Source organism: Tympanuchus pallidicinctus, unplaced genomic scaffold, assembly GCF_026119805.1.
Source record: "Tympanuchus pallidicinctus isolate F22 unplaced genomic scaffold, pur_lepc_1.0 scaffold9, whole genome shotgun sequence".
Classification (NCBI taxonomy): Eukaryota; Metazoa; Chordata; class Aves; order Galliformes; family Phasianidae; genus Tympanuchus; species Tympanuchus pallidicinctus.
In genome coordinates, this window is record NW_026294813.1 from 22306586 (window position 1) to 22333466 (window position 26881).

General features: G+C 42.8%; 1 protein-coding gene across 2 annotated transcripts in view; it reads right to left on the reverse strand.

Moving 5' to 3' along the window:
* Positions 1–10240: 10240 nt before the first annotated feature.
* SMAD2 (SMAD family member 2) overlaps positions 10241–26881 on the reverse strand; it is a 40490-nt gene continuing 23849 nt past the window's right edge. Inside the window, exons 3-11 of one of the 2 annotated variants that reach the window (XM_052670084.1) lie at positions 24058–24147; positions 22739–22932; positions 21998–22132; positions 18258–18332; positions 17724–17777; positions 16939–17151; positions 15674–15811; positions 15357–15501; positions 10241–12150 (exon numbers count right to left, since the gene is read on the reverse strand). In XM_052670084.1, the coding sequence (XP_052526044.1) occupies positions 12027–12150; positions 15357–15501; positions 15674–15811; positions 16939–17151; positions 17724–17777; positions 18258–18332; positions 21998–22132; positions 22739–22932; positions 24058–24147 (1168 nt within the window). In that variant the 3' untranslated portion in view covers positions 10241–12026. The remainder of the gene's footprint in view (positions 12151–15356; positions 15502–15673; positions 15812–16938; positions 17152–17723; positions 17778–18257; positions 18333–21997; positions 22133–22738; positions 22933–24057; positions 24148–26881) is intronic. The other variant, XM_052670086.1, reaches the window with a different exon arrangement.

A 26881-nucleotide genomic window follows, 5' to 3' on the forward strand; every position in this document is an offset into this window, starting at 1 on the left:
ACTCAGCCAGCTAACTGCCAGCCCTGTTCCTCCCTCTCTCCTTATGCTGGATAAACAAATTCATAACAAGATGTTACTGCGCCGTTCCCCGGAGCGCTCCATTACTCTGTCACTCAACGCGCACTCCCAGTCAAAGCCAAGCTCCCACAATACAGCGTCCTCGATGCGATCTCCTTTGCATTCGCCGTGATGTAATTATGCTAATTACCCAGCCTGCTTTGACATCCTCGCATTCTCCGGGAGTTTTACGACCCAAACCTGTTCCTTTCATTTACCCTCATTGGAGCTGGTGTGCTTTTATGTGTCGTGCCACACGCACACCTCTGCGGGCTGCTTCAGGCTTCTCCAGGCCACAGGGTACTCAGGCATAACTTTGTCCCCGGTGACAAGAATTGCAAATATCACTTCTCCTAACGAGCACCGAGCCTCGTCGGATGGTTCTCCCCCCTCTAACGCTGTGCCAGTAATGACTGCGTATTTCAAGGTTTCATCTGTTCGCAGTGCAGCAGCTTTCACCTACTCACCCTTCCACCTTGCCGGGTTAACATTTTCTTTGTGCAAAAAACACCCCTCAAAAAACCAAACACTCAGAACTACCCAACTCCAAAATGCAGAATTTTTGGAGACTGAATCCTCACAGCTCGTGCAAAACCAACGCGACGAAGCTGGCCTTGAGGTATCTGGAAGGAATGGCTTTAAGTAATACATCTGAAAAATACCATTTGACATAAAAATCTCATTACTTTCCTGACAGCTTGAAATGCACACAGTTCAAATTATACCAAAGTGTGATGGAAAGTCTTCCCCCTTCGACGAATATTAGCTTACTTCAGAATATTTCCTTCCCTGTTTATGAAGTTTCAGTGCAAATGTTCTGCAGAATATGGCTTTCCCGAGCTTTCTCATTTCAAGTTTTGCCACATGCATTCTCTTTCAAAATAATAATAATAATAATAATTCTAAATTTTCGTGGCTTGGGGCTATCATGAAACTTTCTCCCCAGTAAACGTGATTTAAATACAAAGAACTGTTAGCCAGGATCATCATAAAACAACCAGCCATGACCCAGATCCCTTTCATAGAAGGCTCTTTTTGCTGTGCATCATTTCCATAAATTCCTTGTGTGCACCATGGCCTTCAGTACTTGCACATTTTGAATGTGTTTTCATGAACTATTTCCTGTTTTCCCTTTCCCTTGATACCATTGGGTGGAATTGCCTTGCGTTGCTAAGTGAGTAGATGTGCTTTGCAACATGTTATAGATCAGCACACTGTGCTCTGCTGGAGAATTTCCTGCATGGCACAGGATTGTGTTGTGAGCTCTGTGTCTCCCTTGCAAGAGGAGATGTAAGAAAGGCACAATGCAAATGTAACAAATGGAGACTTCTGCAGGAGCTGGGCCAGCACCAGGGCTGCCCACATAGCTACAGCTCAGAGCGTGGATGGATGAAGGCTGCTCCCAAAGCTTCCATTTTCCTCTCCTGTACAGAAATGTGAATCCAGCGCCTGACTTCCACACTAGGTGCAGGTTTGGGCACCACAGTATGAAAAAGTCATAAAGCTATCAGAATGTCCAGTGGATGGGGATGGAGAAGGGACAGGGGGCAAGGTGTATGAGGAGCAGCTGAAATCCTGCAGTTTATTCAGCCCACAGGAAAGGAGACTGAAGGGAGACCTCATGACCCTACAGCCCCTTATAACCCTACAGCCCCTCATGGCCCTACAGCTCCTCATAACCCTACAGCCCCTCATGGCCCTACAGTTCTCTCATGACAGCCTACTGTTTCTTCTCGGCATGGACCTCATCAAGGGAGACTCAAGTGAGTGTTAGAAAAGGGTCCTGCAACAGAGGGTGGTGGGCATGGTGCAGCCTACCCAGGATAGTAAGCATGGCCCCAGCTGCTGAAGCTCAAGGGAGATTTGGATAACACCTTCTCCTTGCTTCAGCTGGAATCATCAGAGTCTCACCAGAGTCTTCTTCAGAGCTTTGCAGAAAAATAGCACCCCAGATGGCAACTCCAAGAGTTGAACCATGCAGACTGAAAAACCTGAGGAGGGCCTTGTATACACACCTACTAACAAGCTGAAGAATCAGTGTTTCTTTTGATGGCTCAGGGTTGGACTTCATGATCTTAGAGGTCTTTTCCAACCTTAATGGTTCTATGATTCCATGATTCTTGATCATGGAAATAGAAATAGACAAACTTGATTAATTCCCACATCACGTGTCCTTGAAATAATTTCAAAAAGTCTCTCTCCTACCTAGAGGAAAAAAAGCAAAACTGTGCTCAATACATCTCCTAGAGCGTCCAAGGATGAGCAGAAGGAGAGATGCTGAGGCAAGCAAGCCCTGCTGCCTTCACACCGAACCCATGGGGAGATCAGGGCTGCCTGACAGAGCAAAAGGTGATTGCTTTGATATAGTAACAGTGCTTGACAGGCCAGAAAGTTTTGCATGAATGCCTTTAAAAAGCAGCCCTGAGCTTTAGGGCATGAATGTGAGATTTCTTCATCTACCAAGACTACACCAAGACTAGTGACGTTGCCTACGAGCTGCTCCAACCTGAAGAGACGGTGTTTTCTCCTTCCCAACCACTGAACAAGTCTTGCCACAGCACAGATAGTGACCAAGCTGCTGTGGGAAAGTCTGGCAAGAGAGTAAAGAGCGCAGTTCCATGTGGGAACACCTGAAGCAAAGCTTTCATATAAAGCTTCTGTGAAGAACAAAGACTGTGCGCCCAAGAGGGATAGACACCATTTGACCATGGTGTTGTCTGGGACATCAGCTGCAGAATCAAGTTCAGCATAGTGGAAAATTTTGCCCATAGGAAGTCAAGTGGCTGGCAGTCACAAGATGATCCAACGAACTCCATGCTCACAACAGTACATAATTCAAATCAAGCTTGAAACTTATCTTGGACCACAAGGTCCAAGTGCCAGATGTCTTTGAGATTTGTTCTTGAAGGCTTTTTCCAGTTTCTAGTTGTCCTGTAAGGCATTAAACCTGTTAGATGTAGGGTTCATAATATCTGGGGAGTGTGGTACAGGGGGAGGTGACCCTTCTCAGTGCCCCAGATCAAGAGATTGTCTCCCCACATTGCAAGATAATGAGGCTGGAGTTAAGTGGTGGCATAACACAGACAATTTTTGGCAGTCCTGTTGCTGGGTGGTAGAGAAAGGACTTCAGGAAAACAAAACACATCCAAACAACTTATTGTGATGTCTATGGCAACAGCAGGAGGAACATGAGAACACAACATCTACTCTATGTGGTGGGATTCAATCCATTTCCATGCTTTGTGGGAAAAGGAAATTCAAGGTGAGAAATATCCAGCAGAAGACTTCTCAGAAAAATTTCCTTTTGAGATAACTGGAGACACACGGAGTGACATAAGCTCATGGAAATTGAGAGAAGACCAAAGGGCTGAGTCATTTTCTTTGCTTTTATTTAATTGTCCCATGGAATCATTCATTTTCCATGTAATATTTCATTTAGAGACGTGCCCTGGGCTTGGTGCCTAAGGTCAGATGAACTTGTCTTACGAATGGGGTCAAGGTGGGTGAGGTGTAGGAGGCAATGCAACAGTGAGGGTCCTCTGCCCTTGCACAAACTGGCTGCACCTCAAAGACAAGGATGAGCTCATCCTAATGTCACATCTGCAAATTCCACAGCCAGTTAATAGCAGAAATAGTCTGTCAGCTGATCTACTGCTACTGTCATAAATATCAACACCTGTTTCTCATTACTTTGCACCTTTGGAGAAGATACCTTCTGCTCGCAGCTGGTCAGAAAGCCAAGTCCATCTCGAGTTACAACCTGGTCACGTACAGATAGCAGATGAATGTCCCCTCACTCCTCCATAGCTGTGGAGGTTTGACTCCCACACACATGCCTCTCTGGGAAGAGCCATCCATGCAAGCAAGTTAGGGTGAGAAAAGATGAGAAAAGAGTTCTCCTATTTCTTACTATTCTTCTATTTTTCATTTCAGAAATGACGGTCATGTTACTACAGTCATAATAAGCATCTGAATTTCATCCCTTTTAAATCTACACACTCCTTTATTCTGTGGAAAACAGCCTCAATGTGACTCGGCTTACGATAGAGGTGTTGCCTTGACCATACAGATAATAAGAACACAGAGATGACCTCGGGCTGCTCAGGAAGAAGCTAGATACCATCAACAACAGTCAGAGCACATGGCATCTCAGGGTATCAAAGGAGGACAGAGAGCTCCTGTACCTCAAAAGGTACAGCTGAAAAGTGTAGGAATTAGCACGGTAACTGCTGGCAAGAAGTCAGGCAGCCAGACCCCCGTGGCTGCAACCGTGTCAACACCCGATTCAAGAGCTGTGGTTTGAAGTGAAACTGCCACTTAAGCATCATGGAGGGAAATCCATCTGTTCCTCCCTGCTGCCCAGGTGTTTTAATCCAGCCCTGCCCTCTCAAACACATTTTGCAGTGATAGAGATCACTAATAAAGAAACACAAAAGCAGCATTTCAGTTCCTAGATAATTCACTACAGTGACCTTTGTCAAGATCCTGGAAAAATTCACCCTACCAGCAGCTTATGGTACTCTTCAAGTCAGTATGTGAACCACAATCAAGCTATCAGTAAATCCACTGCCATCTGCATTTATCTCTGGTTAGCCACAGAGCTGGAGCTAACAGTCCCAACATTAGCAATCAGTGTGGCCAGGACGACCTCCTGCAGAGCTAATTAGCAGAGCACTAACTGTTTGGTGTAGCCACAGACCTTTCAACAGCACCAGACAAGTAGGGCAGGGTCTGAGGGAAGAACCTTCACTTACCCTACGTCAGAAAGCCGCGTTATTAAATTCCTGCTCACCTTACCAATATCACACCATCCCTCCTGCTCATCTCATCTTCCTGAGTACAACCGTGAATCACTGGGTGCAAGCACGTTCCTGTAACTTTACATCTGCTCTTTGCTTTCATAGCAGAGGGCTTTAACTCCATGTAGGGTGTTCCATGTAAGCTGGCAGCAGGTAGAGCTCTGAGACAACACAAATTATGGTCATTATCATGTAATTGTGCAATTACTACAGAAGCCAAAAGTCTCTTGTTAGCCTCTTTTGGTTTCTACTGTATGAATTAAGGTCTCAAGTGGGTATATGAGCGCACAAGAAAGGGGACAGTAGGAGTCACTTTGTGCCTTTGGGATGGTACCAAAATCAGAACAATCTTCCCAGGTGTGCCCAGTTCATTCCTTACAGCATACAAATCCTGTCATTAAACTGAAGACTGAGCTGCCTTAAAGCATCTTCAGTGGAGATGGTTTAGCTCCATGGAACCACCAACACAATGGTGTCTGCCAACACATCGTAGAATCATAGAATGACGATGGTTGGAAAAGACCTCCAAGATCACCTGGTCCAAACATTAACTTACCACTAGTATTTCCCCACAAACCACGCTTCTTAGCACAACATCTACTGCTTTTTGAACACCTCCAGGGACGGTGCCTCCACCATCTCCCTCCACCATCTCCCTGGGCAGCCCATTCCAGTGCCTGCTCACCCCCTGGGAGAAGTTTTTCAAAATAGGCGTCCCCTGATGCAGCTTGAGAACATTCCCAAGGGATGGAGCACCTCTCTTGCGAGGACAGGCTGAGAGCTGGGGCTGTGCAGCATGGAGAAGGGGAAGCTGTGAGGAGACCCGAGAATGCCTGCCAGTATCTGAAGGGGAGCTGCAAGAAAGGAGGAATAAGACTCTTCGGCGGGGTCTGTGGTGGCAGAACAAGGGGAAACAGCTTCAAGATCACTCAGGTTGGATATAAGGAAAAAAGATTTTACAGCGAGGGTGGTGAGGCACTGGTCAATTTCAACGGCCTTTTCCTCATCCACCAGGTGGGATCACAGAAGATCAGGTTGGTCAGGCAGGTCATGCCTTTTGTGAACCCGTGCTGCCCGGGCCTGATCCTCTGGTTGTCCTGCACACTCTGTGTGACCTCACTCAAGATGATCTGTTACATAACCTGCCCTGGTACCAAGGCCAAGCTGACAGGTCTGCAGTTTCCCAGATCCTGCTTACGACCCTTCCTGTAGATGGGAGTCACGCCGGCAAACCTCCAATCCCCTGGGACCTCTCTGGTTCACCAGGAGGCAATCAGCTCTGCCAACTCCACCAGTACCCTCGGTGTATCCCCGTCTGGTCCCACGGACTTGTGGCAGTCAACACAGACATGTTGTGCATATTTGTGATCAAGTGTTCTACACCTGAGATCAAGCTTTGGTCCATCAACTAGGCAAGTTCCAGCTCAGTATTCTGAATCCCAACAACTAAAAACCTCAGGCTGTTACGTGCATACTAATTCCTTCCCAAATACTCCTATCCCCTTTTTAATAAGCAGCAAAGATGGAAGGTGTTCTTTCCTCCCTCCCTAAGACAATTTACTTAAGACAACTGTCGGCACAGGAACATTTGTAGATCTCTTACTATTAATTCGTTCTTCTCCCTGTGCTGAGTTAAAGTCTCTTGCCTTCAGTGTCATGCTACAGGACAAGCTGTGACACTTCTTCAGCCTTGACCTAAAGTTCCTTCATAGAGGATTCCACTGACTCTTCATACGGATGGCAGCAGAGGTGCAAGATGAGATTTGTTCTCCCGTTAGCCTAATTTCCCTTAAAACATGCTCCTGTGCTCCAACCATTCTTCCAGTATGGTAACAAAAGGAAACCAGTGTCATCTGCATGTGCATATGGATGCACATTTAATTCCAAACTCCCTTCTGGATAGTAAGCATTCAACCCTCGGATGGGCTCTGTTGGGCCCCTTTCCATCTATGGCAGCCTGTGCTTCACCAGTCTTTGCTAACACTCGAATCAGGCATGTAAGGAAGCGCAGCCCAAAGAACAATTAAATCAGCTGGTGCACATCTTGGCTTGGGTCCATATGAATTTTTACTAGGACTTGTACCTACAGATCAACTCTTCAAGAACACAAGAGACGAGACAGAACTTCTGAAGTGGTTCCAAATTCATTATGCATCAGTTTTATTTCAAATAATTAATCAATCTGGGCACCTCGAGTTTACCTACATTCTACTCCTTGTCAAACTGCTTTGTATCTTTGGGGACTTTGGAGCAGCTGAAATACAACCCCACGAAGTCTCGAATTTTCTGCTCCAAATTAGGGCTTGATTACGTGCCCGATGGACAGCATCCTCCTTTTTATCCAAAGATAAACCATAGCTGCTAAACCTACATTTAATAATCTTCTATGCTTGGAGCTGTGGTGGTTGCTCTTGGAATTTTACTTCAAAATGAAGATGCAAACAAGCAAGACTTTAGAGCAAAGATCAGTTTTAAAAGACAATGGAATTTGCAGCCTCAGGTATGTACTGCCCATCAGCTCAATTAACTCATGAGGCATTCGTAACACATGCATTTTTACAGCAGTTCACTACAGCTACGCAGAAGCAAATAGCTAGATGCTTTCAGTGCAGAGAAAACACTGGCAGCTTTTCAGAGCTGCAAGTTGAAAGGAAAAACAAACAGAAGTGCAGGAACATGTGTGTCCATTGCCACTCTGGGTCCCACAAGTAACTGGGCTTTCCTGTAAGCCATCCTTCATACATCTTCTGCATGAGGGAAGAGGATCAAGAGCTCTGAGGGCTGAGATCTTTACATATCCATCATTTGCCATCCACTTTTCCTCTGCCAACAGCCTAGATTTAATCCTGACTGCAGTTAAAACAGCTAACGTTACATCAAAGATCGCTCCCAGCTTTGAAGCCTTGATTCCAGTTTCTGCAGCCACGACAATGCGCCGCTAGAAACTCACTCTTCAAGCAGTGCTTTCCCAAGAGAAGAAACATCATTTAAAGATTTTCTTCTTTTTTAATAAATGCAAAAGAGACATGGAAAGGAGGACTAGCATTACCAAAGGCTATTTTAAAATGACCTTCTTTAATGAGATGCCCCATCCTTGGAAACGCTCAAGGTCAGCCTGCACAGGGCTTTGAGCACCTCATGGAGCAGGTAGGTGCCCCTGTGCATTGCAGGGAGTTGGGTAAGATGGCCTTTAAGCGTCCTTTCCAACTCGAACAATTCTATCACCTGTGTATCTAGGAACATACAGAGTCTGTAATGGTTGCTTCCAAGCCAGGCTGGGAAAACACATATTTCCCAGACAGGAAAGCACACGTTTCAACAGTATTTTCCTACTCTTAATAAACTTCCAGGCTTGCAGCAAGGTAATTCCTTACGGCCCACCAGAAGCACTTCCTAGCACGGCACATTGCTTGGGATATGTGTAATCCTTCTATCAGAGACTGCACTTTGCTCAGAGCTGGTGCTGAAGCTTAACTCAGCCTCAGAATGAGGTTACAACCAGCCTTGTTTTGGTAAGAGGAACACTGCATCACACACAAGTAAGACACTTGTGTGGGTGGAGCAGAGTGAAATCCTGTATTTCACAATATTTTAACTCAAAACCCAGCTGCAGGAAAATTTCAGTTTGCAGTGCTAAAAAAAAAAAAGCCGTAACCACAATGTAGCACGACGAGCTGGAAGGTTCAAACAAAACACTTTCAGTTCAGCGTGCCAACAATTTGGAGGCAGATGACTATCAAAGCCCCAGACATCACACCTCCCACTGCAACACAAGAAGTTGGGCACAGGAAAATTAGTGAAGTACGGTAGCTGTGATCACAGAATTGCAGGGTTTGGAAGGGACCCCCAGAAATCATGAAAGAGTGATTTATGACTGTTGAGCATTTCAGAACCCCTGTCATTGCAGAGATGCAAGCTGAACTATCGGCAGTTTGCCTGCAGTCAGTCCCAAAGTGGGTAAGCCCCGGTTAGAGTACAGTGCCCTGAGTAAGAACAAGATGCCACAGCTCCCACCATGTTGTAGGCTTGTACAATAGCACCTGGAAGGCAAAAGGAGGTGGGAGTGCTCTGCACAAGATGCTAAAATAACAGCAGAGGAATCGTGACGCAGAGAGCTCACCACCTCCTTAGGCACCGTGCACAAAAGCAACAGGAAAACACACAGCTGACTTTCACTCATAAGCTCTCAGTTTAAAGGTGCAAGCCGTCAGGTGTTTGGCATTGTTCTCAAATCCTGGAAGGATTTGGCAATGAAGCTGCCTTACTCTCCACTTGGTATTTTATTTAACAAAAGTCTCAGTGGGAAAAATAAACAAAACAAAACAAAATACAGCTCTTTACATTTGTACTTTTGAAGTGATGACTTTGCCCAGCAGAAGAGAGCTGCAACCACGTTCCTTACACACCGTATGCGTTCTGCAGCGAGATGCTTGAGCAGAACAGTGGTGGGATTAAGCCAGAAAGGCACGGGGTTGAGAAACGAGAGTATGTTCAAGTTACCCCAGGGCTGCCAAAGGCATTTAAACAAACTACAGGCAAAATAAGTTCTTTACAGAGAGTGGTGAGGTGCTGGAACAGCTGCCCAGAGAGGCTGTGGATGCCCATCCACCCCTGGTGGTGTTCAAGGGCAGGTTGGATGGGGTGCTGGGCGGCCCCAGGGCTTGTATTAAATGTGGAGGTTGGTGGCCCTGCGTGCGGCAGGGTGGTTCCAACCTGGGCCATTCCGTGATTCAAACAAAACGAAACAACATTCCAGATGAAGATTAGTTCCCTCATTCCACCAAGCTGTGGCAGAAACACAGCAGGAGTACTTTAGTGATGCTGATGGCAGAAAAATGAATTGATTTCTACATAGTGAGATGGCCTTGTCTGCAAGCAGCACCAAGCATCCTTGTACGCAGCTGGAAAGGCGTACCAGAGAAGCCTGTAGCCAAAGCTACTGCTATGCCCACAGCAAAACAAGGAATATTGCCACAGCTCTTTGAGAGAACACACACAGGAATCCACAGGAAGAAGACTAAAGATTAGCCCATCCAGTTGGTTCAAGTCTCAACCTGCTCATACACAGAGTAATGTCTTTCACTAGACAAGTCAGCCTTATCTGTTTCACAGGTGAAAGTAAACACGTGTGCCAGCAGGATGAAATACACCCGTGGTAGGAAAAAAAGCAACCGCTTTAATGAACTCGGTCTGAAGTAGAAGTCTGCAGCCGAAAGCACACACTGAGAATCCTTGCAATAGCTGCCCGAGAGGTGGTTTTACAATCCAAACTGCACCCTTCCAGCCACAACACGTGGGAAATTCGTGGCATTTCTTTGGGTTGGTTAGAATCGCCCCCAGTTTCACAAGAAAACATACAGTAAATAATGACAAAGGAGTCAACGTGAGAATTAAAACTTTTATTAGTGTATTCACGTATTAGGCAAATGCAACACTCATGAAGCTTATTTCTTAGGTTCACAAGTTCTACCAATACATTAGTCTACTGGTAAAACTAGCACAAACTGGTAACTGCTTTGTCAATTTTCAAAAGGTGGTTGGCCCTCTTCTTCAAAGCTCGATTTTTTGGTATTGCTTCTATGTCCTAGTCATTATGGCATAAGAATATCCACGACTACCCTCAGCTCAGTCAGTACTGAAAGCTGTAACACTGGCCACGTTTTTGTTCTCCAAGTTATCACTAGCCGTACTGACAACGTACAGTGCTGGTGCAACGCGTGAAACCATGGGAAAGGACAAAAGCAATCCTGCTACTGCCACAGTGACATAAGAATGACAGACAGCTAGATCACAAGATTGTTAGTAAGATGTATACTTGTCAAGTCAGAATAACCCTTCTATACAGTTTCCCAACCCTTCCCCAACCCAGACTTATCTGCAGAATATATTTCAGAGTATTTTTAACATGGTGCAGTTGTAGTGTCCAAGGGTTCACAATAACATGCACAGTTGTGAAGAACCTAGAAACCCTCCTTCGCTGGTCATACCTCAGCAACCACTATCCTAAAGGTTTTGCAGAAGCAACTACTTTTAATAACAAGGCCCGTTATGACATAATGAATGAGTATGACCTGGTATGTCAGTAAGCTGTACAAAGCTAATCAGATCAGAGATTTACGTTCTGTTACTGAAACATGTTAAGAAGCTGCATCTATTTAAAACCTATTAGAAAGAGTCTAGTTTACCCTGGGAAAGGATTTTTCAAAGTGTTTGGCTCCAAAACAAACAAAAAAAACCCTAGATTTTCAGTAGCGTCTGCTTATTGAAAGCACACAGACGTTAGGGGTAAGTCACTTTTGTATTTAATCCAGTATCCAACGCTATCATCAACTCTATGAGAAAAAGAAAAGCACTGACTTCAGTGATCCAAGGTACAAAAAAATCCTAAAAAAACAGTGCCAGCAATACTGCTGGCAACAGATGCATCAGCTCATATGGGCAGGGAAACGTAGACTCCTAGTGTGATGGATACTCAGAATTTAGAGTACAGAGATTCATTTTAGGCCCCATTAAGAATATACAAATTGTCTTGAGATTTCAGATAAATCTCAGACATTTATTTCCCTTCCAAGGGAGGGATTTTTCTTTAAGAAGGCAGCAAAAAAGTTAAGCTTGTATACAACTAAAGTCTGCTTTTTATGTTTAGGACAACTTGAAAACCTGCTTATATAAAAAAAATATAAAAGAAGATAGGAGTCAAGTCTTGAAATTTTATGAGAGATTTGCCTCAATCTAAAAACAAACCAAACATCTAACTATGGGAACTAAAATGTAGAACAGCACAATACTGTGATATCTGAGATCATGATACATTACCTTTACGTATACTTAGCTATTCATGTTATTGATAAACCATTAGGACACTCAATTATATACCCAATAAAAACACCATTAAGAATCTTTAGAGCTGTTCCTTCTTCTCTCTGAAGAAGGCATTTCTATATACTAAGTTTTCATCTAGTATCAGAGTATAGGAAACAGAATCCACAAGGTGCTTTAATTGATGAGACCTCAAGTGCTGTTTTTCATTAATAAAAAAAAAAAAAAAGCTTTTTTTGGATAGTAGAGAGTTCATGAGGACCACACACAAATACTACGATAGACGAGCTTTTCTATGAAGTCTGTTGACAGGTCTTAGTATTTAGCCCACTGGTAGCAGAGGAAGGAGTTTTACGACATGCTGGAGCAGCGTACTGAAGGGGAGCCCATCTGAGTCAATACTTTGTCCAGCCATTGTAGAGGTCCGTTCAGATGGAGCTCAATCCAGCAAGGAGTGCTTGTCACGGTCTGCCGCCTGAAAAATCAGGTGGAAGAGGAAAGTCAGAAGGCAGTTTTTCAAACCGTGAGGTTCTCCATCACACAATCCCTCACACGGAGTGGTTCATCTATCCCTGCCATGCAAAGGTTAAAATTTGCAACCATTGTGACAAGTGTACCAACAGCTCATCAGTCTTTAGAAGGAACAGCCACCTCGCATCTAACAGCAATAACACCATCAAGAAGTATTCCAACAGGGAGACGGTGGAGTCACCACCCCTGGAAGTGCTCAAGAACCATGGAGATGTGGCACTTTGGGACATCATTAGTGGGCATGGGGTGGTGATGGGTGGCCAGCTGGTGATTTTAGTGGTCTTTTCCAACTGAAATGATTCTGTGGCATGCTGCTCTGAAGAGTAAAATAAGAGCTGAAGCAAGTGCTATGAGCACCATGCCAAATGCCTCATTCTTCAAAAGAAAGTCAAACTGAAAACTGTGCACCAACTACGGTGTTGATGTCACAGACAGCTGTACACAGCTAACATCTCCACCTTCAAAGAGCCTGCATGCATAATTATAACTCATTATTATATAATAATAATATAGCTGTTTATATTATTATAATGACTATGTTTGAATTTAACTGACTGCTAGAAGAAATAAGGAGCTGAAACACTCAGCTCTGCACAGGTGGGATGGTCCAGCAGCTGCGGTAATCGTAAGATCTGCATTTTTAGAGCAATTGTCAAGGGAGACGTACAAGGCAACCATGGTAGATGTTGTCAGAAACACTACACTGTAACACAGCGTGTGGTTACACTGCACTGATGTTATCTCAAAAGGAACACTCAACTTTATCTCTGATTTCCTGTCGTCTTATTTCTAGCTCCACATGCGTTTTGCACACCCTCACGCAAACAGCTCAGAAAAAAAAATGTTTCTCTTGTCTCTTACATCAACTTGCCTTATTTTCCCACAACAGAAGCTGTTAATTAAACACCATTTCAAACACCTCAGTGAAGTTGAAAGCTTGACAGCCATAAAAGTTCCATTCGCTTTCCCATCCTCCTTGTTTCTGAGACCTGTTATTCAAACACCTTCCCTCTCATCTCCAAAGTAAAGAAATCAGTATTGGACCTACTCTGCCTGAGAACTCCTGTTATTTCCCTGCACCCACTCGAGGCATAGAAGTTTTCTCAAACAAGAATGGCAAGACTACTGTTGCTAAGCCAGTTTTTCCCAGTAATTCTAGTTATTCCCAAATCAAAGTGAGGAAGCATTAAGATTCAAAGACAGCAAATCAGCAGACAGAATTCCAGCCCCTTCATTTTTACAGTCGGCACTGGAACCCTTCGCTTGAAGGAAATGTGTTTATAGAAGCAGAGGAACTGAAAAGGCAGAGAAATAAAGCTGGTGAGAAGATGGATTTCGAAAGCTGCCTGTAGTTTTACATTTTCTAGAAGAAAGCAGCTGGGGTCTGTGCTCTCTCAACACTCTAAAAAACATTGTTATCTCAGCCCTGAGCGACTGTGCCAAAACAAAGTGATCCAATAAAAGAACAATCTAAACCACAGGAAATGTAATTCCATTTTGTCTTGAATCCTCTCCCAAAGAAGGAAGTTCATTATTCCACGGCTGTCAACTCCCCTACAATGTGTTCCACAATACACTTCCTTAATATGTTATAACTGGGTCTGTTCAACAGCCCTGGCAGAAGATCAAATAGTGACAGTCCCTTCGCAGCCATCTCAAAGCTGAAGCTTGGTTTCTTCTACCCATAGATTTCCCACCTGAGCATCACTAAATCTTCGCTGTAATTACCTCTAACTGATGTTCTTCTGAAGAACAGTACCAACTTCAGCAGAGATGCACAGAAACTCATTCAGCATTCCTTCAGCAGATTCTGTGCTGTTTGAGCAGTTTCCTCTGAAGCTTTTTTAACCCTATGACCTCTGAAGAGTTGGTAGACTACAATCAACACTCTCTCCTTTGTAAAAGCTTCACCCAAAGCCTCCTCACTGCTTTAGCCCAAGACATAACTCCATTCACTTCAAGCTGTCCTCATGCAATCTGACTGCCTGAGCCTTTCTTCTACTCTGATTTGAATGTTGTATTTAATTATGTGTGAATGTATGCATTCTCCTTCAGAGCTAAATCCAACTGTTCTTTAAACTGGAGCCAGATTTTTCCTTGCGTACCTCTTGCTAACAAAGAGGTACCAATTTATTCCATTACTCAAATTTTTCATTCCATCTAATTAGGCTTTTACAAAATTGGCTTCATTTAGCTGCAAATCCTCCCCCACATGCTGACAGCTCACATTTACGTGGATATACTGCAAAAAAAGAATAAAAACCCCAGGATCTACAGTGCAACCTGGCATTGTTTAGCTTCAGAAATCATGAGGGCTTTTTTTGTTATGGTCTGTATTGCAGTAGGGTATCAATATGTCAGACTGCTTTCAGTAAACAATTTTTAAGGATGTTTAAGGGATTTTTTTGTTGTTGTTTGAAACCACACCTATAATAATGAAATACTGAAATAATGAAATATTTCAAGCTGCTCAGTTAGAAGTTGCTTTCTCCTCTTTCCAAACTGCCATCCTATGTCATAAAGAGGCACCATCCTAAATGGTTTTTAGTTTGTCCTAAGCAATAATATAATTGGACTGTATTCAAGAACAGATAAAGGACTTTTTTTTTCCCCACTCAACCATTTTCAGCAATTTTACTACAAAAATGCACAGCTTACTCTTTCAAAGTTTTTTCCACTGTAAGTCCCAGTGCATTTGCCATCACCTAAAAGCATGTTCTCCATTTGCTGCACTCTGAGTCACTCCAACACCTTCTTTTGGATCTCCTCAACTGCATCCCACACTACAACCTAATAAACTCATTTTACTCCCCACCAAACAGCACAGATATGGTAGATCTAACAGCAACTGTAAAACAAGTTCTGAAACTTGAAGATGTTGTCAATGGTTTCACCACAGTAAGCCAGCAAGCAGGATGAAGGGAACTTTGATGGCATTCCTTGCTCAGTGAACTTGAGTGATATACGAAAATCAGTTTACTGGTCTTTTTGACTGAGGAGTTCTATAGTTGACACAGAGAAAAAAAATATGGGTTCAACTTACAGACAGCACAGCTGCAGTAGCATATGGACAGATTTCAATACAGACGGAAAAAATGTATTAGAGAAAGAAAAAATTGTTAACTCTAAATTGAAAAGTTTTTTTCTTACCTGTACTCAGCTCCCCATCCTTTAACAAAACTCATCCTGATGGTACACATTCTGGTAAGCTGATAAACTGCTTCAAAACCCTGATTCACAGACTGAGCCAGAAGAGCAGCAAATTCTTGGTTATTAAAGATTTTTAGATTGCATCCTACAAGGAAAAGATCAAAAAGGTACACTTAACAAATACTTGTGTTAGCTACACCAAAGACCAAAACCAGGAAGAAACCCTTTCTAAGTACCAAAAGCAAAGCAAACGACATCCTGTGAATCCGTTCACCAGACTTTTTTTTTTTGTAGGAAGCCTTCAGTAGGCAACTGACCTGGTGGGATTTTGCAGACAGTTGCAGGATGCCAGCCATATCTTTGATTACAGTTGGGGCTCTGAACAAAAATTGCGCTATCACTGAGACACTCAGCAAAGACTTCGCCGCCGATGTAATAGAGACGCACTCCCCTCCCTGGAACAGAATTCAAAGCAACCCTCGTTGTGATATGAGCCAGGCACATTAACAAACAAGGGAATAATTTGTTTCAGAGAAGGCCAAGTTTTTTCCTTACAACAAAAACAGAAATCAGTTATCTGGTTAAGCATACTGCTGGGCTGACAGCTGTTAGCCAAACAGCATTAACTTGCTTTTATAGATCACACAGTATTGGAAGTAAGAAGCAGAATAATTTTTAGTATGGCATGAACTGAATTTTCTAGCCAGGTAATGGTCTACAACCAAACACAAGAGCTTTTTCACTTAGAGAGAACTTGAGAAATATCACAATTGAAATAAACAGATCAGATTCAGTGTAAACAAAAGTGTGCCAACATGGAAGTGTTGTATGTGAAGTGTCTTGTGCTGTTAAGAGACGGGAAAAACTAACAGAGCAAGTCTACCACTCGCACAGACTTTCCTCTTGATGCACCCACACCATTTCCCAACCCACTGCATATCCCTTTTGCTTTACTGCTTTGACAAAAAACAATGGGGCTTCGTTTAGACCTATTGCTGAGAAGAAACCAATATGAAATCCTATTGTTCATTTTTGAATTGTGATCTTGTTCTGCCTCAGAGTGAAAAAAATCTGCATGGGTTATTTCTGTCACGTGTAAGAAGGAATGTACAATTGATTTTCCCTCCAAAGCTATTTATAATTAACAGGTCTTTTAGAGGCCATAATGTCTACTCCCCTTTTTTCTTTATAACCATTTTTCCAGCAAAACATCGGCTACTCTCTACAAAAAGGGAGAACCCCTGACATGTTTGCTTTTCCTCACAATTGACCATTTTCATCATTCGTTACAGACACATCCTGAGCTTCCTCAAACCTACAATTTTATTACCCAAGCATCACCATTTAAGGTGGAGGAAATCAGGTTCTACTCAAGATGTAGCAGCAAGAAGCATGTTAAAAACAGTGGCTACTGCTAAATAAAATAATCTGAAAAAATAAAATACGATTTCTGGAAGAAAATGTTGCAATGTGGAAAACAGTATTCCTTAATTACTGAAGAGAAAATACTGATCGTGTTGTAATTGAGCCTTGAGAGAGAGGAGCCTGGAGCACCAGAAGAGGAAAAAGATCAGATCTTTACCTATGTGCCGCCTTGTCATTTCCACTGTCGCGTTTCTGTTGACGTTGGAAAGCAGACCTAGACAAAACCGTTCGGAATTGGATGGATCTGTGAAGCCATCTACAGTCAGAGAAGGCTGTGATGCATGGAAGGTTTCTCCCACTCTTTGATTCAACTCATAATATGCTATTGAACACCAGAATGCGGGCTCCGAGTAAGTGACTGGCTGCAAGTCTAAAAAATTAAGAAAGAAAGAAAGCTAGCACAGAATTTGAGCCTGAAAAGGAGCCTACCTGCCCTGCTGTTCTTCTCTTCCAGAAATGACAGTCTCCTCAAGCTACACAAGTTACAATTCTGCTTGCTGTCATTTTTAGCTACCCCAATAAAAAGAATGGAATTCAGTATTTACACAAAGGTGAGTGGGAAGAGGAGAAGGGATGATGTAAAATGAGCACAGTTTATGTATTCCAGCACTTGCACTTTGCTTAGCACAATGATTAGGCCACTGTTACTGTGAATTCAGACACTGAGAGACATTTCTATTGCCTTTCTGTAACTTAAAAACACTTTGGTAAAGTTAAAGAAGAAATTAAACTGAACCACTCACACATTTTACTCTCTTTGCTAGAGACTGAGCTGCAGAAATAGGGTAGTCATTAATTAGCCATTAACCCAGCTACATGGGTCAACCCAACAGTCTCCTACCAAAACTCTCTTTCCTAAATTATATCTTCACTTTCTGTACACAAGTACACTAAAAATAGAGTCATCACACACACTCAAACATATAAGTGTTTCCAGCTTACCCAGGCTATGGTTGACTGGAGAGAGAGTACTGGGAGACAGCTCTGCTGGAGATCCTGTTGGAACAACACAGATTGGTTCAGAGCAATATACAATATATTCTTCTTATTTTAGGCAAACAGGTACGACTGTTATTTAGGAACTAGCTTTCTTTTAAGAGTTCTTAGGACTTAAAGGCCTCAGAAAACCTGTAACCAGATTTCCAGCAGGTCCCATCTTTATTCAGAATTCAGATTACATTTAATTTTCCAGACTCCTGGGAACCTAGCCCTCCTCATAAAGAGCCTATTAACATCTCAGCGGGGCATTTGGCAGAGCTCTCTTCACGCACAGTCTGTGAACATTTATTTATTTATGCACTTCTCCACTAGGAAGATCTCTCAGTGTAGCCTCCCTAACAAGAATTAATTTGAAACACAACAGGTTATACAGAAGGCTGCTGCTGTCATGACTTGGGCTGAAGACACGCTATTACATGTGAATGGACCACAACAAGCAATTCCAAGTCTTCAAAGTGGTGAAAAAAGAAACGTTACCTGTATCCATGCTTTGGTTCAACTGCTGGTCACTTGTTTCTCCATCTTCACTGATATATCCTGGAGGTGGTGTTTCTGTTAAAAAAAGAAAAAAAAAAAAAAAAAAATCAAAATTAATTTATAGTTTAAACGAATGAGAAACTTGCACGATGTACTACTTGGGGATTAGTCTTCAACTCCCTGCATGCTTTGTGTGATACCTGAACACTAAACTGGAATTTCATTCTGCTGGATTTCCTCCCTTCCAGTAAGAACTCAGACCTGCTACCTGCCCCACTGTCCATGTAAAATGCATCGCCCTGCGCCCGTCGGTTGCTCCAACATGTTACACAATTAATGGATATCCCTGTTTTTCCCAGGCAATATGACATACTTCCACTACAATGAGTAATAATTTTGCAATTGTGATTAGCAGCTTTCACATTTAGTCGAATTACAAATGAAAAAACCATCTGGTGACTTCTACAAAAAAAATAGGAGCTGTCTTCATGCAGTACAACCATCAGATCAGACACCCTCCTACGCCTTACAAGTTTTTAGATTTAAAGGTCATTTTTCCAGCTCGGTCCCTACATTCATTTTTCTTCAGCACCTAAAAGTTGCTTTCACACATTAACAATAAGGTATTATCTAATCAGTTATGATGCACAAGCTCTCTTTATTATGACAAATCCCAAGTTGTATTGAAAAAAAAACCAAAAACCATCTATTCTCATCACTAGCTTTTATTAAAAATGGGAGTATCACTGACCAAAGTAAACTCAGTAACAAGCACAAAGCATTCTGACACTAGAAAATGTCAAATTTCACAGAAATATCTTTAAAACCCAGGAAGACTGTGGTTGTTCCTTCCCTCCATTCAAAATTAATTTGTAATTCAGATAATGTGCTAACCAACTGCCTTTCAGGAAATAATTTTCTTTGAACTGGACATGAGTCTTTTCCTACTTACTGAAAATAAAATGTCGATTTCTTTATTGGAAGTGGTAACTGCTAACTGATCTCTATAATCACCTCAGAATTGTCTCAGAAACATCTAAGAGTTTAAACATTTAATTACGTATTGCCAAACACAAGAACAAAGATAAAGTGTTCTGCTTCGGAATTAAAATAAAACTGTATCTGCTATCACGTCAAAGATTTATAGGAGAAGAGTAATAACAGAAGAAAGCAAGAGGAAACTTGATTAAATCACCAGATTAAATAAAACTGAACCAAAAGAACATTTTCAGTTCACTATAAATATAGATGTGACAAAATTCAAGTGAGAATTTAAAAGAAAAATAGAGGGAAATCTTTACTACCAAGAACACTGATGATAAAAATCACACTTGTTTTGAACAATTTTATAGAACTCACTGTGATAAACAGGACTGCACCTATCTTTTCATTTTTTGTTTACAGTGGAGCCCACAGATGTGGTTAAAGTTAATAATAATTTCCAATCCAACCCACACTTCCAGCTTCCAGTTCCTAATTCGAGTTTTTTGGCACAGATTATGTTCTATATCCACTCAGTCTGAACACAGCCTCCCTCCACCTATTAATACAATTTTAGGGTCAGAGGTGAGAAACAGCACAGCTGGAAATTAATTAACAAATCCCAGCCAGAAGTCTGGACACTGTAGCTCAAACTGGAAGGGCCATGAAGGTTATCCTACATCTCTACAGTCACCACCTGCCCAGAAAAAGCACATGAAGTACACACAAGTGATGATCTCTTTGTAGACCAACAGCTGTAGCCTGGCCTTCTGCTACAGAGAACGGTTCTCCAAAGCAGGCTGTCAGACTAAAGAAGGCTTATCAGAACCCAGCTAAGCAGCAAAGATTAGCTATCAACATCAAACAAACTGAGATTCAGATATGATTCTTGAATACAAGAGCAGTGTCTGTGACAAAGAGAAGGAGGCGAGGTGTGGTGAGCTGCATAAAGAAGTGAATATCACGTGAGTACCTGCAATCACCTTGAGCAGGCTTCTTGCCAACAGCTACCCAGAGTTCCCTGAGCTCATTTCCTGGATTTCCAAATGGTGTCTCTTTGCAGTAAGCAAAGTCCACAAACACCATCAAAAAGCCCTCAGACCGAGTCAAAAAAGCATACAAAAATGAAGAAAGCAACATCAAGTTCCTGCATCTTGAACAGCCCTTTAAAAATCTTGTCACAATCTTAGGATGGCTTAGGTTAGAAGAGATCTCAGGATCACCCAATTCCAACCTCTTTATGGGGGCAACAAATTTGGCATTGATTTAACAAAGGAGATCAAATTCATTGACATTTTCTTGGCTCTACTTCAGCTTTCAGATAGATTTATAGGAAACATGTAACATCCTGGTATTAGACATGCAGATAAGATATGTACATCATGCGTTTGAGTTTAAAGGCAGTCATTCCTCTCATGTCAGGATCTGAATTACCAGCTTATTTCAGTACTGGGATGCTGGAATATAATTGCCTTAAACACTTATGAAAAAATGGCTGCTTGGCTCAGTTTAATCTTCCCAGAAACTTCCTGAAGCAGCAGGAAACTGGGGGAACTACAGGCCAGTGAGCCTCACTTCTGTGCCTGGGAAGATCATGGAGCAGATCCTCCTGGAAGACACGTTAAGGGACATGAGGGATGAACAGGTGATCCTAGATAGCCAGCACAGCTTCACCAACAGCAAATCATGCCTGACCCATTTGGTGGCCTTCTGTGATGGAGCAATGGCATTAGTGGGCAAACAGAAGAAAACTGATGTTATCTACCTGGACATGTTGAGGTGCTGTGGCATTGGCACAGACTGCCCAAAGAGGCTTTTGCTGCCCCGTTCTTGGAAGGCCAGAGTGGATGGGCCCTGGACAGACTGACCCAGTGCTTGATCTAACAATGGGCAACCCTGCCCACGACGCAGGGGTTGGAACTAGATGATTTTTGAGGTCCATTCCAACCCAAGCCATTCTACGATTCCATGAAACACTCTTTTCATATTTCAATAAGAATAGAGGCTTATATGTGCACTGCAGCAGTTCACTTTGATTTTTTTTTTTTTTTTTTTTTTTGGTCTTGAGGTAGGAAGAAGCAAACAGGAGGAAGAATTCTTTATTAATTCACAGAATCACAGAATCACAGAATCACCTGGGTTGGAAGGGACCTCAAGGATCATGTAGTTCCAACCCCCCTGCCTAGCAGGGCCACCAAACACACACATTCAGATCAGGTTGCCCAGGACCCCGTCCAACCTGGCCTTGAACACGTCCAAGGACGGGGCATCCACAACCTCCCTGGGCAGCCCGTTCCAGGGCCTAACTACTCTCCTTGTGAAGAACTTCCCCCTAACATCCAACCTAAATCTTTCCTCCTTCAACTTGGATCCATTTCCCCTAGTCCTGCTGTTGTCAGCCCTTCTGAAGAGTTTACTCCCCTCCTGGGTGTAGGTTCCCTTCAGGTATTGATAGGCTGCAATGAGGTCGCCCCGCAGCCTTCTCTTCTCCAGGCTGAATTCAATACTCTTATACTGCATATTAACAGCAAAACTGTACATACACTGTAGTAACAAATACACAAGACAGACTTCTATAGATTATGAGCCTACAGATCAAACAATTTTAAGTCACTGTTTCATTTTTAGGAGTTCCACTTGAATTAATAAAGGAAACCAGCACGATTTGATTTATTGGTACATCCTTCAACTCATTTGATCACTTAGGAAGATGGTGCAATGTTAAGCATACTGTTTCACATTGGGAGGTAAGAAAATACCTGGTATGTAGTTGCTCTGTGGTTCAATTCCAGCTGGGAAATTAGTGTTCTCAGGAATGGAATGGGTGTAGTCATCAAGAGGTGGAAGCTCTGTCAGGATCTCAGTGTGCCGTGGCACCAGGACAGGAGGCAAGACTGGAAAAGAAGTCAAAATATTAATAGGACCCTTCAAACTCACAATTCTATGAAGTGAAACAAAAAACAAATCTAAGCCATATAAGTTTCTTTAGGTGCGTCTCAGTACTTCTAATACTACAATTGCACTGCCAATTACTAGAACAAGCAGATTGCTCTTGAACATGACTTAGTGAACTGTTCTCATTTTCTGTTCTCGTTTTCATGCTGGACCATCCTCAGCCAGCTGGAAATCGCTAGCACTACTGGAAACACTTAACAGGGTATTCAACACATTGATAAAGACTTTCCAGTACCTTTCCTATTAAAAACTTTAAGCAGATGGTATTCTCCAAATATTCATCCTTAATCAACTTGCAGTCCTGGCACAAGAACACACCATCCTTCTCTATTTTTCATTTGACACATCATGCTGAACAAGTACGCAGAATCACAGAATCATTAAGGTTGAAAAAGACCACTAAAATCATCCAGTTCAACCATCAACCCATCACCAAAATGCCCGCTCACAGGATCACAAAGTCCAGCCCCAACTCACCCCTACACTAACCCACGTCCCTCACATACACACAGACCATAAAGCCAGCAGTAGTCCTGTCTTCCTACCTGGTGTCTCCACTCTCTGGTAGTGGTATGGGTTTACACACACTTCGTCCTTCTTAAGATTAAAAGCGTATTCACAGTTTTCAATTGCTTTAAGTTCATGGTGGCTGTGAAGGTCCGGCCAGCGCCACAGACGACAGTAGATGACGTGCGGAAGTCCTTTACGATGCGACACCTGTAGCCGGCCATCGAGAGATCTACATGGGAAAGATGTGGAGAGGAATTCACAGGCTGCACGCTGTCTCAAAATCGCTCAGTCAACAGCGTAACACACAGGAAGGGCAGTTTGCTCACTTTCAGAATTCAGCCGACTGACGCTGCTAGTGACATGTGTGCTCTTGTTAAAATGCTTCAGATGGGAGAAAAACGATGGCATCAACCAGCGTTAACTCATCTCTGAGCTGCTCAAATTATTGCCAGTGAATTTAGGGGTCATTAAAAGCCACTTTACCTCCAGCCAAGTATTTGGGATGATCGCTTCATACACATTTTTTAAATGCAGAAGACACTTGTTGAGAGAAAAATCACACACTTAACAGTCCCTTCAGTTTCTAAAGGCTTTGCGTGGCATGGATGCTTGACGGTTTTAAGCTTAACAATTCCCTGGGTACTGCAGGTCAGTCTCTAAGCAGCCAGCTGCCCAAGGGATCCACATGGTGGTGTGACTGCGATGCAACAAGTGAGAACACACATCTCACAGGGGCTACACGCTTTATCTTCTTGCCTTCCTCTGCCTTGCTACCAGCTGAAAACGTTTTGCTAGTTTTAAGACAGACTGCATATGCTTACACAAATGCAGATGTTTATGATCGTTATGGGATGGGAGACAAACCTCAGTACACAAATCAAGCAATGTGATATGAAAAAATAAAGACTCTGTTCAGAATTTGCCCGCTGTTAACTACTGAAGAATTGACAAGCAGTTCTTTAGCAGCTCGTATCAGAGCCAATTAGTGAGATTTAACTGAAAGCTCATGGCATACAAAGCAGTTTAAACACTTTGTAAGATTAGGTCTAAAGAATTAAGTAGTCCAACGTTGTTAATAGAAATACCAAATCCCATCAGAGCTTGCATTAACAAGTCTTCCCATTCTTTCAACTGGTGTGAAAAATGAATATTCCACAATTAGGATTTCATTGGTCAAAACATCAGCTGAGAATACTCGGATTGCTACACTGGCAAGCAAATGTCTTTAAATGCTGTACCGTGAGAGGCCTAAGAAGCATTCAGTCTATTTTACAGCTAAAGCATCCCAAGACAGACCCTCCAAAGCCAATCCCTCCCACAAGGTCCTATGACGGAGAGAGGGCAGAATATTCACCTGGTTTGTTCAGAGAAGCTGTAAAGGCCTGTTGTGTCCCACTGATCTATCGTGTTTGGTGTACTCAGTCCCCAAATTTCAGAGCAAGTGCTGTGCATAAATTGAAAACAAAAACAAAAAATCGGTATGAATATGGAACGTGGTTATTCAAAACACCATGATGTCAAACATGGAGAAATGTACAGAGTACTTCCTTCCACATAGAAGATAGAGCACTGGGAGGCTTGCACTTGGATGGACGTCGCATGCTATATTTTCTATATGAAGGAGGCTATCAAAATGGAACGCGTGATTCAAAGTAAATGATCATGTTTTTAAAGGGTGAACAAATTCTGACTTTAGGTACTTGATACAGCTGCAATGCTCCTTAAAACAGGCAAAACTTCCTCAGCCTAGCTCGTACCAAAATTATCTTTTCAGGAGTCATTTCTGGGTTGGTTTCTTTTTTGTTTTTGTTTGTTCTTCAATGCAAACTGCCCTACAATTACCATCACAGGCCATGTGCATCTGGAACTGAACTATCACAGTCTAGCTCCAAGGTGCCACCATTCAGCCATTCTCCACATATACTCTTATTTACTGCTTTTCTCAGTACAGGAAAACTTGGGCTCCAAAGAGAAGCATATTGCAGTGATGCTTCTCACTAATTTCTGCGTTCTCCTTGGTTAAGTAATGGGTGTTATTTTTGTTATTTTTCAGTCCATACAAGATGTATGTTTTACACAGATTTACAGTGCTGTAACCTTAAGTCCCAGCTACCGAACAACAAAACTTTAGTTGTGAAATCAAGCAGGAGGAAATGAGAGACAACTTTTGGAAAACAGCTCAGTGACAAGCACAACAGTTCAAAAGAAGGAACTTCCAGTGACACAAGCACAAGTTGAAAGGAGCAGCAGATGGAGGCAAAGCAAAGAATAGCATGAGTATATAAATGGGCATGTTCTCAGAGGCATGGGCCCACCTCAAGTCCACCACAGACGTGCTCTGTGACCACTGAGAAATGATTATTTATTTTACATAACACAGAACAAGACTCAGAAATGGAGAGAACTCGGGCAACAAACATCTTAAAACCAGAGATGTGGCTGCTTCTTCACCTTTGAAGTTAACAACCTCTGAAAAGCTGTACCAGAAAGAAAAGGACAAGAAGTTCGCCCCACCTCTGATTTTAAAAAGAGAGTTTGAGATTTACATTTAAGTTACCAACCCCAGCTGACACAGTTCTTAGCAGCACTTCTAGCACAGATAGCCACCACAATTCCACGGACACTTTTTAAAAACTTTAGTGCAGGCCACAGGGAAAGGGAGGGAGTGGGTCTGCTCCCCTTCCTGCCTGTCTCACATACCTCAATTAAATACCATCCCAGGGAGGGGGAGATGCTCTAAGGCAATCTACAGCTCTCCAGAATCCCAGGGGGCAGAAGGGGGATAGTGACCATCACTGCTACTCCAAAGGTGCCTCTACCTGCATGGTGGGCTGCCAGCAGCCATGCATAGACTGGAACTGTTGCCCTGAAGACACACAGGCTGCCTGTGGGACATCAGGGAACATCCCTGTGTCCTTAAATCTGCACCACTACTGCTTGTCAGACAATCATCACATACGCTCAATTAGAAGAACAGTAAGTAGACACAGTGCTGCATTTAACTGACACAGGTATCTCTAGCAGCTTACTCCCTGGAGCAATGGATTCTGTGCTTGAAAGCTGATGCTGTCACACAGATTCCACCTTCTCAAAATTGTGGGGTGTAAGCACCATGTGCCACATATTTACTTCACAACACACACAAGTGCTATAGCCTTACAGTATGCCAAACAGGAACAGTATTTTACGTTATCAACCTCTTCTCTGTAAGTATTCGAACCATCAAGGTTGATTTCATAGTCCAAAACCTATAAAAAGACAAACAGTACTCTGAAGTGACTGTATGATGGAGGTGTAACTTAGGACCCAGGACACCACAGAGAAGGAAGGTGGTGAGGAAGCACATGGGGGTACTGGAAAAGAAAGTACAGAAAAAACGATTAGCAAGAGAGCAAAACTGCTCCATTACCCATCCATTGCATTTTACAGTGCTGTCTTTTGGGACATATGCCTGCCCGGGCTGGGATTAATACTGATGGCTTACTGGCTCATCTACAGTAGGACTATTTTCCAGGTCCAAAAATCCAAATACACTGCACAGCCTGCAGGAAATTGTCCTGTAGTTCAAAGACAGTTATCTCAACACAGATCTGTGCTTCATTTAATGGCCTCTCTGTTCTGCTCACACAGAAGATCCACTGCCTGCATGCTGCCAGACCTCCCTGCTCCATGTCACCCATCCAAGTAAACTAGAGCTCTTGTAAGTCAAACACACATCCCAAATCCAATCTCCATCCACAGGGCTTCCATTAAAGGTTGCGTTTACTACACCTACACAGTGGGTTCACTCAAACACAAGCAATGGACTTGTAGAGAGCTGGTGGCTGCAAAGGAAACTGCATTTTGAACAATATTTAAGCAGTGATTAATGCCACATAAATGGAGGCACAGACTCAAGAAGGATTTGTGCCCCCTTTCAAAATAGGTGGTGTTCTCTCCTAAAAACTTGCCTTTCTACAGTGTGTTAAATCCCTTATGAGATGTAGGTTTGCTTTAGCCCATAAAGATTCTGGAAGAATAAAGGACTAACATATGTACTTCTAAGGTAAGTCTTGCTTGGAAACATTCCCAAGCCACGGATCAAGATTCCTAGGATACAAGTATCCTAGGAAGCAGCTAGGATGTTCCCCAGCATGATGCCAGTTATGCCTTCCTACACCACTACCAGGTTGGTGAGC